At 38.3% G+C, this 18,310-nt stretch overlaps 1 protein-coding gene across 5 annotated transcripts in view; it reads left to right on the top strand.

The window, feature by feature from the left end:
- The window catches only part of NR5A2 (nuclear receptor subfamily 5 group A member 2), an 86,813-nt gene extending 68,736 nt beyond the window's left edge, over nt 1-18,077 (top strand). For all 5 annotated transcript variants that reach the window (XM_050977290.1, XM_009088467.4, XM_050977292.1 and 2 more), the window contains one exon: nt 14,858-18,077. In XM_050977290.1, coding sequence (XP_050833247.1) covers nt 14,858-15,105 — 248 coding nt within the window. In that variant the 3' untranslated portion in view covers nt 15,106-18,077. The remainder of the gene's footprint in view (nt 1-14,857) is intronic.
- Nucleotides 18,078-18,310: the final 233 nt, after the last annotated feature.

Below are 18,310 nucleotides of genomic sequence, written 5' to 3'. Positions count from 1 at the left end.
GTTTTGAAATAACAATAGGATTAGATGCTTGAGAGAAAATTAGGTCATATATTTGTTAGATACAAATCTTGCAAGTAATTAGAAACATGGGTATCAAGCAATATTTGTATTCTGTACTGTTGCCTTTGTGTGGAGACAGTGGGGATTTCAGAATAGCCCAATCAGTGTGTTCTGCACTTTTCCCCCATTATGTTTACAGAATACTAGTAAGGATGGCTTTTAAACACCTCCAATAAGGGGGAAAAATTACCTGCAGGTAACCCACATTTATAGGTGTCTCGACTTTTGGAATTTTTTACAATTCCTTACCATTTTTAGATGTTTAAGTTGCAAGTTTAAATGTATTATATAGTTAACAAAGGAAATACAATATTACATAGAATCTTTTCAGCTGCTGTTGACAGAAATCCTTAACATCAGTGACTACTTTTGTGAGTCAAGTACTTAGCACAACATGGGAATAAATAGTTATATATTAAAATACAGATAAGTGAATGAATATCCTAAATCTTGGAGCCAATAATATTACCCTATAGCCTTAATTTGAACATAATCTTAAATGTTTCACTGAATGAGATTAACTTTGCAGTAGTAACAGACAACTTATTAAATACTTTTAAAACCAGAATACATAGACTGAAAACTGCCTCATGTATTTCTAGTTAAAAAAATACATTGCAGAGGCTCTTACCTGAGTTTAGACATGGGTAATGTTGGCCATTTACTGGAGATGCACTGTAGACTATGGCAAATTTCCCTCTTTCTCCTACCTCTGTGCTGCTTGTGCAAGATTGAGCACTGAATAACAAACAAAGCAAAGTCTGTCTCTGAGGGAATTAAAATAGAGAGGTGAAATACTCTAAAGGAACAAGGGAATTAAAATAGAGAGGGGAAATGCTGTAAGGAACAATGAAAAGAAATCACAGATGAAAAAAAAGGTTCTGCAAGAGGGATGGGAGAAGAGTGGAAGAGAAGAGGATACCTAGGCAGATCAGGAACCAGGAGTGATTGATGAAAACAAGGGACAGCAGTGGTGTGGACCAGAGGAACAGAGAGAGACTGGAGGGCTTGAGATAGGAGTCATGAAAATAGGGGGAAAAGGCCAGGAAGGAAAGAGAAACCATGGGACTGTGATCAAAGCCAAGCCAGAGGTGAAAAAGGAGGAAACAGAAGCAAACAGGAATGAAACAATGAAGGAAAATTCAGAAACAAACTTTATGGCCCAGCCTTGAACACAGCTGGAATCTTGAATTGGGCAACAGAAGGGGACTGTGCAGAAACACTCCTTCCCAAGCTTGTGGCCTGGAGTGTGTCCCAAATGATTTCTGCTGGCAGGAAAGGGGTGGAGAATGAAAACTGCAATTCCTTAGGTTCTGGCAATGCTGCTACTAAGACTGGATGAACCTTTCAGAGCAGGAGTTCCTAGTATTGCCCTGGTCCTGTGCAGAGCCATTTAGCATGGGACAAACTGAAAGAGTAAACCCCAAAAGAGTCCATGTGGCTTGTAAAAATGCAATTTATACATCATCCTAAGAGTAGTTTAAGAGTCTTCTTAATAAGGTTATTCAATAATTATTAAGGAAAATCCTACATTTAATAACATCTTCAGTACTGGGAGGGTTTAATGAGTATTATAAACATATTACATAACACTTCTGCTTGCCAGGTGAAGGAAAGTCTCATCTCAGCAAAGAGAAAGATTACAACAACAGAGTGGGGAAGCATCTTTCCTCCCCAACACCAAAAATGGTAACAGAGATCAGCAAACTTCTTGGAACAAGATAGACGACACTATCCAGTCTTTCACTAGGGGAAAGCCTACAGCCTAAGCAGGCCAGGTGTCCTTCAAGCCCAGCTGAGGCAGGCTGGATGGGTGGTAGCTTGAGAAAGTCCTTTCCTCTTGTCTAGGACCATCCTATTTGGGACACATTTGTCTTTAAAGAATGGAGTCACCAGCAAAGGTGAAAAGGGCAGGTATCAAACTCACATGCCCTAAAAAGGTGCTGGAAGACAATGCTGCACAATGAAAATATCTTCCAGAGAGGAACATTGTGAGAGGTGACTGTGGGAGCAGTGCCATCCAGACTGCACACTGTGCTCCATCTGGCCACCTCTTACGGGTGGTACTTCCTCACTTTCTGTTTTGAGACAGGAAAAAAGACCCTCACAATTAATTAGAACCATAGATGAAGCTACAGAGATGAGCCAGGGAGTAAAGAGGGTAACAAAGCAATTAAGAACTTTCCTGTTAAAAATTCACTAGGCATACTGGAAAATTCAGAGATTGTTATGCCCCTCAAAAGTGCAGCAGAGAGAAGCAGACACTTAAAAGAGCTTTCATTACTTACGTGCCTTTGGCTCCCTTTCAGGATACTGTGGAACTGGAAACAGCAACAGTAAATGTATTTTCTCTGCAATTGTCTTTCTTGACAAAACACCTCCAATATTTTGATCTCAAGAATAATCAGCTCTTTTGCATTTCCTTTTCAACTAACTGCAGACTTTTGCAAGTTAAAAATTAATGACAACTTCTCTTCCTCTTTTATTTTTTAAACAAAACTCTTCTGTGCTCTTTTCTGAGAAAAATGTCTTTTTCCTGCAACCTGTAACTATTAGTCTAAATGGCATTCCCACCACTCTTTCTCCCTCCTTTGTGGTAACACACAAAACAAATTCCACCACAACCACCTGGTTTGGGGAAACCATTATTCTGGAAATGAAACATTGTATTGTGTCCTTTACCACTATTATGGGCAGTCAGTCTGTTAGAACATATTGGATGATTATAGGTTAGTCTTTTCAGAGAAAGCCATGGGTTTCAAGTTAGGAGTAACCATCTATCAATTCTTGAGATTATGCCATGATTTACTGTCACAGCATCATGTATTCTCTGATTTTCTGCCTCCTGTGAAACATTGTGCTTTCCTTTTCTATTGATGTATCAACTATAATAGTTACAAGCAGCTACAGAAAAATCAATAGTGAACTTTCATTACTGTGCACATAAAAAGTACCATGCTGTGAGAGCACCTCCTTCTTAAATAGTCACCAGCAGTAAGGTACCCTACAGATGTCTGTTATTTTGGTCTAAATGAAGAATGTCTGAATTGAAAACAACAAATATCTAAGATTTTTGACACCACTGGATTCTATGTCAAGTTTTCCAGTATATGATTTTTTCCCCAAAGTATCAGGCTTGATTCTTACTTTCTGTACTCTTCTGTGTATTTTTTTAATATAATACTGACAGAGGAAATTAATACCCAAATAAATTGCTGGGCTGTGCTTAACTTGGTTGGACAGAAACAGTAAGAATTGTGTTAATCTTTGTTGAACTAGTCTATCTTATTAGTTAAAGCAAGCTGAGTGGTGAACAGACCAACAATCTGTGTTAAACACAAATAGGATAGAGTTGAAAGAGGAAGCACTGTGTTACACACTCAGAGGTGCTCCTAGGACTGTGCACTAGGAAAAGCACTGAGCAGCTTTTCAACACAAGATTTGGAAAAAAATAGTGCGATTTTTGGTTTAAAAATACTTGCCTACCTCTGGGAACAAATTAACTTCCAATTAGCAAATGGAAATGAAGAAAGGCAAGAACAGTAAGCACGTGAGTGCACTGCCTTGAAGGAACCCAGGCCATTCAGCATTTCAGGTCATTTCCCCAGCAATTGGGCAGGAGTCCCTGCAGGGCAGGTGGGCAGTTCTGCTGCAGGAGTTAGTTGTAAGTTTGGCATTTTGAGACTATGGTGATTTACAGCTGTAAATGCAGTGGTTGCTGCTCAGTACCTTAGATTTGAGAGCCTGTGGATTTCCATGAAACTAAAGCATGAGGATGCACATGTGTGTGCACATCAATTGTATCCTGCCAAATGCTTATCCCATGTCTGGATAGCTCCAAGGCTACAGGAAAGCACAATTTCTTGGCTAGTGTGGATCTAGAACCCCATAATTCATGCTCCTCCTGTTAAGCCTGTGACTGTGTTGTCTATGGAAACATCTCATCCATATCTGACCAAAATATTTCAGTCTGAGCTGAGCAGTGAGCACAAATCTGCAGTTTTCCTGACTCTGTTTCTTACTGAGTGATTGAAATATTAAAAATGTGCTGAGGCAGTACCTCACTGAAAGTGTCCAGCCCTTTCTGACCAGGACTTCCTGTCAAGAAATCAGAGGCAGCTGAAAAGTAAAACTCTCTCCTAAGAGCTGCATGTTTGAAATGCAGGTGTAAGAGTATTTGCTCTATTCCTCACTTTCCTACCCTGTTTGATTGATGAGTAACCATGATGCCAGAGGGACTTTGAGGTGGGCTTTTCTTTAGATTTCATATCTGTATGTTTAAAAGTTTAAGGAACAAGGACGAAGAACACATCTAAATCTTTGCAAAAATGGTCCAAAGGCTCTTTTGACACACACTAGGTGCCTCTCCAATCTTTCATACAGGCAGCTCTAACACTTACAGTGAAGTTGGAGGTGTCCCTATTTGGGCTTCTGTCATCCCATTTGCCAAACCATTTCCACAACTAAGCTCAGACATCTGGGACAGTAAAAAGTGAAATTTGCAACTCCCTCTCAGATCAAATGTCAGAAACACTGTGTTCTGAAATACGGCAGCAGAAAATTATCTCCCTTAGTTGTGTTCATTGTCCACGAAGGCACTACTGGCAGTACTCCTTTGCACGTTTAAGTGAATTCATGGGCTGCTGCAGTCAGGTGTGACAGTGATCTGGTGACTGGTACACTCCTGTGCGTGACATTACCAAACTCGTTGGCTCTTTTCAGCTAAGCCAGTGTGAGTTTTTTTGTCAGTGCTAATTTGACAGGGGATTGAAACAGCACCAGCTTCAGTGTTCAATCAATGTCTTGTGAGCTGTCTGCAGCTACATTTACATAGAAAATAACTGCAACTGCCTAAAGTAGAGTCCACCTCTTAAGAATAGTATTATTCAAGTGTTTGGATAACAGGCATCATTTATTTGTTGCTACTGTAGTGTTTTCACTACTGAGCAAATAAATGAAAGCATTTAATTTTATGTTATCTCAGCACAATTAGAAAAGATAATAGTTCTGTTACTGATTTTCACTTCCCCTATCTTACACAGGCAGAGGTGATTGTCTTTTTCATGTTCTTTCTAAACTAGAATCAGCTTCCACTGATGCAACTTGGTTCAGTGAAAAAAACCTCAAACTGTTAGTGCAAATATTGGCACATAGAACATAGTAAACCATGTATTGAAAAGTCTCAGAAAAACATAAAAAGAGGTTTTTGAAATCAATGACTAAAAGACAATTAGTTCTCACACTAAGCCTTGTCTGAAAACAGTGCAAGAGGCTTACAACTCTGAATTATTGGTCAATTATGTTGACAGAAAATCATAACAGAGTGCTTCTACCTCTTAGATCAGCACATCACTAAAACACCTTTGCTTAATTCTCCTTCTCTCAATGAGAATATATTATAATAATTTTTGCTCCTGTGGAAAGTTAGATTTAACAAAAGAATAAAGCCAAAAAATATTCAACCAGTAATAAAAATCTGGTATGAAATTCAACCATTATCTGGAAAGCACTACAACGATGTAATCCAAACTGGCTGGTCTAATATTTTTAACCAAGTTGAAAAAGTTTCAAATATAATAATTAAATGCAAATACAGTTCTGATCCCAAAGACCAGAAGAATGCCTTTAAGCTAGTATTTATAACAAGAGCTATTCGACTGAGCTCTCTTGTAAATTTTATCATACCTGAGGCAGTTTTCCTCAGTCGATTAGCTGGAAAGCTGAATATATCCTGAGGCAAACCAGACATCTAGTACAGGCTAAATTCAACTACTGGAGCTTAAATTTGGCTTAATATATCCCCACTTGGATCTGCCTGTTTAATTCTCTTTCATATGATAACATTGGTTTATTCATAGTCTGGACTTGCCACCTGAACAAACTGTACCACATATCTTATTCTAATGGAATAGGAAAACTTTGCAAAAACCACAAAAGTTCCTGACTGAAAATCAAATGCAAATTTGGGATTAAAAACTGTTTTGTGAAGTGACTACAAGATTAGTACAGAGAGATTTTCCCCCTAAGGAGTACTGCTTTTTATGATCATGCATTTTTAATAATCTTCAGAGACAGATGGGCTTTATAAAAGGATAGAGCCTGATACTCAAAAGGGTTTCAGTGGCAGCTGCATTTCTGTGTTTTAACCTCAGTAGAAATTTATATCCTATATTTTTCCGGAAAATATTTATATTTCTTCTTTTTGGACTATATCACCTCTTGGTCAACTTCCAGTGGCAGCAGTATAAATACCTTCAAGATTAATCTGTTCCATTATTCCTACTTCAAAAGGTACTTGACTAGCAAGAGAGGGATAGAAAGGGAAAGGACAGATAATGCGCAAACTTCTCATGAGACCAATAAAGGCAAACATTCAGAAAAGTTACAAATGTCTAGGCAAAAGCAGAGCAAAATTTTTCTAGGTAAAAGCAAATCTCTCAAAAATTTTCATTCCTTATTTTCTAAATTTTCAGCTTCTTCTCACCTAAATAATAGATTGGTTTTTGCTCCTCTTAAAACTATACCACACTATTATTGCAATTTGCATGTAACACCCTTTCTGCCTCAGTTTGTAACTTTAAGGACTTTGTATGATGTCCTATCACCATTCCCAGGAACTTCATAAATATTTATGACATCTTAAACTATTCACACCCTACAAATTGCAGGCATTGACAGATAATCCCTTAAAACACCAACAACTCTGTGTGCTATTGAAGATTAAAATGATGTTGCAGAAATTGACTGGGGAAACTCTTTGGTTTCCCAATTTCCTACTTAGTCTCATTTTTTAGCTTATCAGAAGCCTAATTTCTGCCTTTATGAAATTTGATACTGTGATACTACTGCTCTGGCAGATTTGCCTGCATGTAAGCATATATACAAAAAGCTTGATGGAAGGATAATTGGCACAGTAGTTTTGTTACCAATGCTCATTCTAACTGAATATTCAAAGACAAACATTTATTGCCAAAACATATATTATGACCCTGGGATGAGGTGAGGAGTTCAGTAAAAGAATGAGTTTCAACTCACTTTCTTTCTCAGTTTATCTGCAAGACCTTCATGAAATCATTTCTGCCCTACTTTAGCAACGTGTGCTCACATACAAATATGACCATGCCTCCACAAGACAGTGGTTACAGATTTTTTTTCCGAGAAAAGAGAGATTTAGATTGAGACATTTTTTCTAGAATTGATCTGTCATTTACCTTAAGCAGTCACAACATCAAACCCACAAACAAGCCTAGAAGCAGGAAGCAGCCTGGAAAGGTTCCCTTTCCACCAGCTTACAAAGGCAGGCAGTAAATTTGGGCTTAACAACATTGGGTTAATTTTTCCAATGCACCAGCAGAGCTTCAACCTAAAGACTGAAGCACACTTTCACTGTGAACAGCCTGTTGCAAGCAATAGCAGAGACCACCCATTGGCATGGTGAGAGACTCCAGTTGTTCAGGGAATTTCCCTGAAGACACAACACAGCAACTGCTCTCCAAATTCCTGTTCCTCTGTCAGGTCTTCAAAGAAATCAGCAGCTACTCTTTTATATGAAACATAATCCTATCAGTCAATGCTTAAGCATGGACTAAAATACCTACAGAATAAACCTTGGGCCATGGATGGGCTGCCCTCAGTCCCAGGTAAGCAAGAGACAAGAAATGTTTCACTGCTGACCCACAGGGCATGAGCCAGGCTGGGACTTCAGCAGGGGCAGAACTGCAGGCAGGGAGGGAGCATTAGAAAGTGAAAGAAAGTGAGGTGGTAGTGGAGTTTAAGCATGGCAAAGCTGAAATGCCAGCAGTGGAACCACTGCTTGGGGCTGTGGTCTGTCCCCACATCTCCTGGGCTGGGCATAGTTTCATCCCCACTGGCTCCCCATACCCCTGGCTGTGTGGATCTACCACCCCTGGCTTTGTGGCTGTACCTGGATATATTTTTCCCTCCCAAGCTGCAGTGAGAAATGCTGGACTTTGTATTTAAGGGTGTAGCTGGCTGTGGAATTTGGGACAGGATCTGTGAGCAACTCTTCCATCAGAGGCCTAGCAGGATCTTGTTTTATTGTGTTTCAATGGCCACCATATCATGTATGGTTATTACTTGCTTCATGTGCAGGTAATAAGGATGTTGGTTCCTGGGGTGTCAGGACAAGAAGTGAGTGGAGATTTTGTTTGTTTAACTTCCAAGAGAGTAAATGCAGCCTGAGCTGCTGAAAGTCAAGCTGTTTTATTTTCCTGAGTGATGACTCAGTAATTACACCAGTCATAAAAATTCAAGAAATCAAATTAAACTTTGCCCTTTGTCTTTACTGGTACTGTAAGAAAAGAAACAACTGAAATGTAGTAACCTACTTCCACAGTCGCACAAGGAGAGGAATCCACCTTTTTTCCCCATGTCTCTCTTCCCATTGCAGAGCTAACAGCGCCAAAAGCAATTATAAAATTACTCACAAAATAAATAAGCATGGTTTTTAACAGACATCAGGAGCTTCTCAGTAAGAATCCATCATTTTACAATCTTTTTAGAACAGAAGAATAGGCTTCAATATTGTAAATAGCATTAGAAAGAAGCCTACCACTATAAAGCAATATGAAAATGTTTTAGTTGAGTCTGAGTTCTTCTGAAAGAAACCAAAAGTCCTTCAAGATTGAAAACTGAGGGAGTGAAATAGGATCCAGACTAGGAATTGCAGCTTGTTCTTCTAATTATCTTGTTCTCACTTTAAAAATATATACAGTCTTGCCCAATACTTGGGCATGAATGAAACATTCTGCCATAGAAGAATTTAATTAAGATTTTTAAAACGATGTGCCCTTCATTCAACTGAAAATGAAAATTACTTTATGACCCTAATAAATAGTCAGAGATCGACTGTTGCACTGTTACAGACAGCTTAGCCACTACCAAAAAAGAATCCTAAAGACAGGAAAAGTTTTCTACACATTCAGTTTGGACTTGGGAGTCTTAAGGAAAGTGCTTTTTGTTCTTACAGTGTAGAGATTTTTCAAGGTTTGCAAAGTGCTAAATATATGCAGCTTATCACTGATTAAAAAACATCTATCAAGAATTGTTTCCCATGACTTCTAAGTGAATAATATTCAGCACAGTCCTGCTGTAATAAAATTGAGAGGAATTTTGTAGTAAGGAGCTTATCTTTACCATAAATCTTCCTTCATTATAGCATTTTGTCTGTCAAGAAGGCTTAGCTATAGAATGGCATGCATCTGCCTTCATGACATATGTGCTATATGGAACTGCTGCTGTTGCCCTTAGTTTCAGTGAAGGAGAATTGTGGGTAATTTTCAGAGATTGGCACTTTATCAACCATTAGTACACTTGCCTTCAAAAAAAATTTTACCACACGTCAAAAATCTACCTGTGTTTTAAGTCCTATAATGCACAGATTTTGCAGGGCTAGCAGAAAGTAGGAAAAAGTAGTACAAAACTGCTAAAATAGAGGAAGGTTTGGCAACATCACCTCAGTCTTGGTTAATTCCCCTTCTTTGAACTATTTTGGAGTAAAAATCTTCATCGGAACGCACATATTCCATCCTCAAGCTCAAATGGAAATTGGCCTCACACAAAAGGCCCTGATGAGAGCCCCAGCCATGTGAGGAGGCACACTGTCGCTTTCCCTGATTAAACAGAATACTTCTGGGCAGAGGCAATGCTGCTTCTCAAGCCGTGCAGCATGGCTGGAAAGAACCAGGCAAACCTCTCAGAGGGCAAGCCTGAAGGCCATCCTACCCAAAACCAGCCTCAGCAGAGTTTGGAAGATGTAAAAGTTTATCAATGAGCTAATCAGTCGTTCCAAAGAGCTGCTAAGTGTTAGAGGCACTGGGTTTCAATAAAGTCCTTAAATGATGGGGCTCATCAGCCCCCTCGGTGAGGAAGCTCAGGCCAGGGCTGGTAACAAGCCCTAGTGCCCAGAGTATCTATGAGACTGGAAGCAGCCTTGTGAAAAGGAGAAAACCTCTTTCCCATGGAGAGGCCCAAAATCTTATTGTGTCCTTGCAATGGTGCAAAATGCAAAGAGGCGAATGAACTGTGTTCACACCTCTTCATTGCTTCATGTAGAAACAGCATTGAATAAAAGACATGAGTAGTAAAATTTAACCAGCTTTCTCTGGGAAATATTTAGTGCTCCCAAGGAGTTACTATTTTTCAAAGTTAAATCTCTCATTCTGTTTCATTTTTCTTTTCAAAATTCCCAGACCAAAGGAAACTCTCTATAGATTAGTACACCCCCAATTTTTCAGTATTTCATGTCTGGAATATGAGAGGGAGAAAATCTCTCTGAAACCTAAATATTTTTCCCCTCTAAAGACCAGACCCATTTTGGGGGAAAATATGCAAAAGTGTTCTCCTTGGGCTGAATGTTGTATGCAGTTTCAGCTTAACGCACAGTTTTATGGCAGATGTGGAAAATAATCAAAATGGGGAGATATCTGGGAATACTGGCAGATCTTCACTGTGACTGCAGAGCAGATCCTGACACACTATAATACTGTTTTTGTCTTAATCGTCAAAAGTAAGCTATAGAGAACAAAAATTCTTTGTTTGACAGAAAAGCAATTGCTATTTCTTGTAAAACATATAATATATTCCAGAAGACCTAAGGGTTTACTTTTCAATAAGGATAGAAAAAGATGCGCGCCCCACTGTGAGCTCACAGTAAGGCTGTTTCATGTAAAAAGTTGGTAATTAGTCCCTGAGTGAATAAAGTAGAAGAGCTAAGAGACTGATACTTACTGTAGCAGCACAAAACACTTTTTCTAGCTGCTAGGATTTAAAGGGTGTGTGGGTGGGAGGGGGGGACCTACTCCTACTCATTTAATTTACAAGCATCAAAACTTCAGAAAATGATTTCTTGCATTAAGCTTAAACATGTGTACTTTAAATTGTTACTAACCGATGTAAAGATCGATAAGAGACATTCCAGTTTAAAAAAAAAAAAAAACAGGAATGAGGAATTATGTGAAAGCATAAGGGATGTCGTGCTGTACACATCAGTAGCAGATTTCATGCTCATTGTACACGACTGCCTTCAGCAGCTACACCAGCATTGCCTGGTGTCTCACCAAGTTAACTCCTTAGCAGTCAAAGGAAATACTTGTAAAACTAAATCTGTTTAGCCAGAGTTCCATAATAAATATCGAGCACAAAACCAAACTCAAACCACAGGAAAACCATCTACTTAAACCCCAAAGTTATTATTTAATCTCATTTGCATCACTACCAACCAACACTAAGTACCACCAGTGAAAACTGTACCATTTCTTGTTCTGCTTGCATAACTTGAAAGTACAGCAAATAACTTAATAGTCACATGTTTTCCTTTAAAAGAATGTTAACCAGAGCTACAGCTTATGATTATCTCTCAAAAAAAAAAAAAAACCTCACATAATTTTATTGCAGTTATATATTGTCAAAAATAGGTTTGCTGAACCCTTAAGTATCCCAGGAGAGCTTGAGAGATGACAGTGGAGTTTTACACAGTGCTCTCAGCACATATCCTTTGACTTCTCTCTGTTCAGATTGTCTCATTAGCTTTAATGCAACATTCACTGTTAATGTATATGAGATAAGAACACATATCAAAAGTCACATGCAGAGATCTTGGTCACCTCACTGAGACTCACCCCAAATCAGGTTGCCTCTACGTCCCCACTATTGTAATTGCAGTCCTGAAGAGATCTACACACAAATTAATTATGTAGTGATGTCCTAAACTGTGATTGGACTATCCCTGATTTAGTATAGAGAGTCAGGAAAATCTACATATTTTCACTGGTTAACTAATAACACCATGTTTACAAGCACTGAGCCTCACCACAAATAGCAAGAACTTGTTTAGAGGGAAGATATTAAAAGTATTTCCCCAGGCTGAATGTGGCACAGGAGCCCAGAGCTACTTTGTGTTTACGTTAGTATCAATTGGACTTTATTCTACATCTTGGCTGCAGTGCTTCTGTTGCCACATGTGAGTATTGAAGGAACTGTCCCAAGACGAGCAAAGAAAACAGCACAGACTTTTCCCTGCAGTTCTGCAATGCCCATGGGACTCCCTGAGGCCACAGAGCTGACAGGGGTACAGGAGCACTTCACACTGCATCTCTGCACTCACTGCCAAAAACCCCTGATCCTGGGTTTGGGGGTAATATATAATACATAAAATATTATGCCTCCTCTTGAGTTGGAGTATGGCATCAATACAGCTAAAAACAGAAGAATATGTGGCTCTAAGACATGTATTAAATTCGCTGCTTTTGTAGAAAAATATTAAAAGCTTGCAATTCTCAGATTTTGTTGCTTCTTTATCTCTGTAAAAATTTATCTTGAGATTTTTCAATAAATATATAATCCACGCAATAACATTTAAACAGGGGATAAAAATAATAATGAACCTGGTTTTCCAAGAAGCCAGCACAATCTCATACACAGTACGGCTCAAAATAGATAGAGAGTAACAGAAAGATGCCCTTTGCATTTAAAGGGGGTTGAATCAGATAACAGTTTGTAAAACTTTCTGACTTTTAAAGTTATTTTTACAGAGGAAAAAAGTTCCAAATAATGATTCTGAAATCATCATTCATTTTACCTAGCTGTTTAACAGTTTAATCTCCAGCATAGTCCCTATTTTCTGTGGGAGTTTATGTTCTAGCAATTCATTCATGATTATATTTTGCCTCTGAAACAGCCTATTTAAGCTAATTGTGAAAGATGATACTGGGTTTTTTTTAGCTTTATAAAAATATGCTTAGAACACCCAATTTTTAAACCAGGTTACACTAGCTACAAAATACCTTGGGAGTTTTCTGTAGGTAGATAAAATAATAAACAGCTATATTTTACATGAGAAAATGTCCAGTGTAGTACAGGAAAACATGATTTTCCAAAGATCTCCAGAGACACTGGCAAAAAGACTTTGGATAAATTAGTTTGAATAGCTAAGGGACCAGGCACAGCAGCTTTGAAGTTTCCAGTCCTCTTCACTTGGGATAATGTAAAGTTCAGATGATTCTTGTTGGACAGCCATCACAATTTCAGTATTACTGGTAAGTTCCTTAAGTCAACCAGCAAAATTCTGTGGATGTTATGTCCCCAGTTCCCAAACAAGCAGCACAAATCCAGGAGTCGCTTCATTTCCACAGTGAAACTGGGACAGGAAAGAGGCAGGCAATAACAAACCCAGCAGGAAACACTGGCCCCGGTTCATGCAAGAGGGAATCCAGTGTGCAGCTGGCAGCCAGCACATTCCAGAGGGGCTCCTGCTCAAAGCCTGGAACTTGGCTCTGGAGCTGTGCATGCTGCCACTGGCTGCCACCAGGACCCTTGGCATCCTTCCTATTCTCTTGTTCTAAAGACAATGTTTGCCTCCTCCAACCATTTCCCTCACATTGCAGCACAAAGTTATGTGCAGAAACCAGTATTTGCTCTGTTTAGAGCACTTCTAGGAAAAGCTGCAGTGAGACCCAATTTACACAGCCTCCCAGGCTCCTGATGAAGCGGGTGACCAACGTGTGTTCCTGTTTTGCAAAGGAAAACACTCATTTCCCCACAGTCAGAGGCTGGCATTTACAATGAACCAAATTCTGCAAAATTCTCCATCTCCTGGGCTCCAAAAATATCCACAGATGAACAGATTTGTCGTTACACAAAGTGAATAAGCAGCATAGTTGTGCCCAGTAGCACCATGCTTTAGCCTTACAAGAAAGTGCTACAGTACTCTACTGATGGTAAAAATGATCAAACACAACCAAAACAAGCTCTCCCAGCAAGTGCTCTCTAATCAGCTCCCTCTTCCTGCATTAGAGCAGCACTCTAATTTGCAAGCCTTAGAATAACTTCTGCATTCACCAGACATGTCAAAAGACAATTTCATCTGAGTGGTTTTTACACAGGGGAGCAAACAATGAGGAGATAATATACTGGCATTTATCTCTGACCAGTATTTCCAGAGCTTGAACTTGCTGTATAGGAACAGAAGATAATCAAACAGAGGCAGAGAGAACAAACTGTACCTGCCGTGCTGATGCAAATGCCCCGTTGTCCAATACCAGAAAAAAAAAAAAAATCTGTGTTGGATTTCAGAAACCATATGCAGGTTAAAGGGCACCATTCTTATCTAGTATTCCACCCAAAGGACAATGATTTCATTTTATAAAGATCATTAGTCAGTGAAATATATTTTTTAGAGAGTTTCTAGTAGGGAATATTATTTTGGCAGTCACTGGAGTGTACCAGATGGTTCATTAACATAGGCTAGACAAGTCAAAGGCTTTCAGAATCATTTTGAAAATGTCAAACAGAAACAAGAGCACTGTCACTTTTTATTAGAATTAACTACATCATACCCTGGACACAGATTTCACCTTGGGTCAGAAAAATTAATACAGAATTATATGAATTGTGTAACATAGTAGGTTAAAGATAGGGCTTCCTCTTGGGACTCATTTGCTAGCAATATATTATGGTCTTCTACTTTAGGAATCCTCAACCTTTCTTTTTGTTAGCTATGAAAAGAGCTGACCTTGCTCAGACTCCATTGGTGTCTAATTGATTTGAGGTATATGCAGAATTTCAACAAGACACTCCACTAAAGCTCTTTTGTGATCATTTTCCCAGGAAAGTTGGCAAAAGGGTTCACTGAATATTCAGCAGCTTGTAAAGTATGCTTTTGTCAAGAGGCAAAAAAATACATCAATTTAGTGAAACACTGACTTCATAAACAGGAATTAAAATGCAACTGAATTGTTACCTGGTTTTTTTTCTGTTTTTTTTTTTAATTATCATTCAGATGTCAAAAATCTCGAGAACTTCCAGCTTGTGGAAGGTGTTCAGGAACAAGTGAATGCTGCTCTGCTGGACTACACCATGTGTAATTACCCACAGCAAACAGACAAATTTGGGCAGCTTCTCCTGCGACTACCAGAAATCCGGGCCATCAGTATGCAGGCCGAAGAATACCTCTATTACAAACACCTGAACGGGGATGTGCCGTGTAATAACCTTCTCATTGAGATGCTGCATGCAAAGAGAGCATAAATTATACCCATTAGAGCTTCTGCTTTCAAGGAAAAGAAATTATTCTGAACTGCTCCAAGCAACCCTAATTAAAACATGGTTTTAGGACTTTGCAAAATGGTGTAATAATCAAATACTAATAGTAAATAAGTGATGTATCAGGGTATTTGTATTGCAAACTGTGAATCATATGCTACACATCCCCAAAGGAATCTATATAGGACTTTATACTGGAGTGAACTTACCAAGTGGATACCATCACCAATACCAACAAGAAAAAGGACAGAATGATTGTTGTATATTTAACTCTGCTGATTGCCAACATGAAGAAATCTAAGTGGAAAAAAACAAACTGATCTGTATTATTGAGCTAAGATGGTGGGGAATTTGAGTGCACTAAATTCCTTCACTGCATAGAAGGACTCGTAAAACAGTTACAACAGACGCAAAACTGCATCTACAGCATCTTCTGTCATCCTTACAGGGACCCAACACTTGCTTCTTCTGTGCTAAATGATGTGGCATCCATTGAACAAGCTGTGAGAGAGAGCTGGCCTAGGCCATGTGCTGTGTGCTGTGGCCACCAAACCCTCCGAGGCTGGGCCTGCCTGTTGGGCCTGCAAACCGCCCCTAGGAAGAGTCTGGGATCCAGATAGCTTGGCATTCTTAACTGTGTTCTGAAGTTTGTTTTGTCACGTGTTCATGTTTTTCTACCAGGCAGTATCCCTCTTCTACTGCTGTTATCAGACAGCTGTTAAGCAGCTAAGGAAATATTCCAAAATAAATTAGCCAATTCAACTGCATACTCAACCAGGTGCTGAGAGATGGCTCTACTATATATTCATGGCTGTTTCCACATAAAGAAAATATATTTCAGCCATCCCAAACAACAATTTCTTTGACAAGAAAACAGAAACTCGAACACCAAATACTGGTGTTAAAAAACTAAAAATAAATTTTAAAAATAATTTTGTGATAAAAGAAGTGACAAGTGAATTGTACAACTGGATGATGCCAGGAAGCTTATTAAGAAATGATCTTTAAAGTTGCCAGTAGTTTGGAAACTACATTTCAACTCAAACATCCAATATCTAATGAAACTTCCTGTTTTCAAAGTTAGGTAATACACCTATTTTACGCAAAGAAAGAAGAGTGATACTGCTGTGTCTATGTAGGCCAAAGTCTGCTGCAGAACAAATATTAGAAAAGAACAAACACCTCTCTCTGTCCAAATGAAGATATCAGTATTAACATGTAGTGCCACATTTATAAGTCTTGCCTTATTTCATTACCCTTAAAGGTAACTGCACAGGTGTAGATCAACATACATTTCAAAATAAAGTATTAATCTCTAGCATTAACAAAAACATAGTGTTTACATTCTTTAGGTCCTGTGGGGAAAAACTGTGATAAAATTGCAGAGCAGTGATTTCCTTATTATTTCTTTTAAATTGGTAATTATTTTACCAGTACTTAATTACTGTATGTCGTGAGACACTAAAATCAATAGGGGTATTTCATTTTTACTTTAATTTTTGAGATTATTGGCTGCACAATCACTTGTAGAAACTGTATAAAATCCTAATACTTTAATTTTTTTTCATGAAGATTGCTGGCTTTTGAATAGTTTATTTATATTGTATATGATAGTTTTCACTGTAGACAATTATGATGCTAATTTATTGTTCTTCGGTTTCATCTTTATATAAGATATAGCCAGAATGAAGAAGCCAAATATATGTGTTTACTGTAGCATGTCTTCAAGTTAGTGGAACATAGTTCAGGGACACAGAAGGGTCTTTACAAATTAAAATCATTCACTTGATTAAATGTCTGTAAATCTTCATAATCCTAAATGTAGTTTATTTAAATCTATTGTAAATTATGTGAGTTGTAACTTTTTCTGTTTCACGTGAACTTGAAAAGGTGCATTTCTCTCACTTTTGTCCAACCCTTCATACATTGTATACCAAAGACATCAGTTATTACATCTGCATTAGTACGAAGCACACTATTTAACTGCCTGTATTAATCAGCTCTAATATTCTGTCCATGCATAGGGTACCAACACAGCAAAGCCAAGTGTCTGCAACTCCTACATGCCTGTCTTGTACCACAACACACACACACTGTCCTACAGACCTCAAGCAAACCGAGCACAGCCCCTCAGCATCCCCCAGGGCAGACAGAAGTACCATTTAAATACCAGTGCTCTCCCTCAAACAAACGAAATTAACAGTAAAGATTGACATGGCTGTGAAATACACGAACAAGATAAGAGTGGTCATTCTTTCCTTTCAGAAAGAAAAGCAAAACATTAATTCAAGTGTTTGCATTCTGTATTTTCTCTTTTTTTTTCCTGTTGAGATGCTACAGTGAACTTCACTGAATATTAAGGAAAAAGCTAAAAAAATATTGCTAAATATTCATAGCATCATCATCCCTATACAGGACAGAAGAATTAAAATAAGAATGCAGAAGAAAGGAACAATTTAGGTTCATGAAAATGCTTTCAGATAATGGAACATATATTTGCCCACATCTGGGGTTCCAAGAATCCCATCGTACTGCCCGAAGTACACGAACAAAACAAAACAAAACAAATCACAAAAAGAACCCGCTCATGTTAATTGTTAACTACTTTGTAACCAAGCATTTTCTTCTGACTGCCTTATTGATTACAGGATATATTACTAAAAGCAGACTAAAATTCAACAGGTTTAGCTTTGGCTGGTTTATTATAGTTGTTCTGTGTTTGTAAACAGACAATCTGTAAAGTCTGATTATTTGTATTACAGATGTTCTGCAGCTGCCTTGGATTTAAATCCATGCAACTCTTAGAATGTGCAGTGAGTTACTTGTTGAAGTTGAAGTTCTCTTACTGTATCAGTGAAATACATATTGTCATGTCAGTTCTTGCCAAGAGTTTCTCATCACCAATGGAATTATTTTTTTCAGTATTTCAATAAATATTGATATGCCTGTGCTGATTACTTTATAATTGTCTTTATAATACCATCATCCCACTGAAATGAAGAATAAGTCAAAAATCAGTTACTCTGAAGAGGAGAGTAAAATGCAGGAGAAATATGAGCACCAAAGAGAATTTGATACAAGTGGAAGACACAAGTGTAGAGAACAGCACCTTCAAAAGCTCAGACAGCAATGGTGACATTACCTAGGCTGAAGCCAAGAAAATACAGCTAAAAATGTTTAGAAAAGCTAA

This window comes from Serinus canaria, chromosome 8, assembly GCF_022539315.1.
Source record: "Serinus canaria isolate serCan28SL12 chromosome 8, serCan2020, whole genome shotgun sequence".
In the NCBI taxonomy this organism is placed as follows: Eukaryota; Metazoa; Chordata; class Aves; order Passeriformes; family Fringillidae; genus Serinus; species Serinus canaria.
This window is presented reverse-complemented; position numbering and strand designations above follow the sequence as displayed.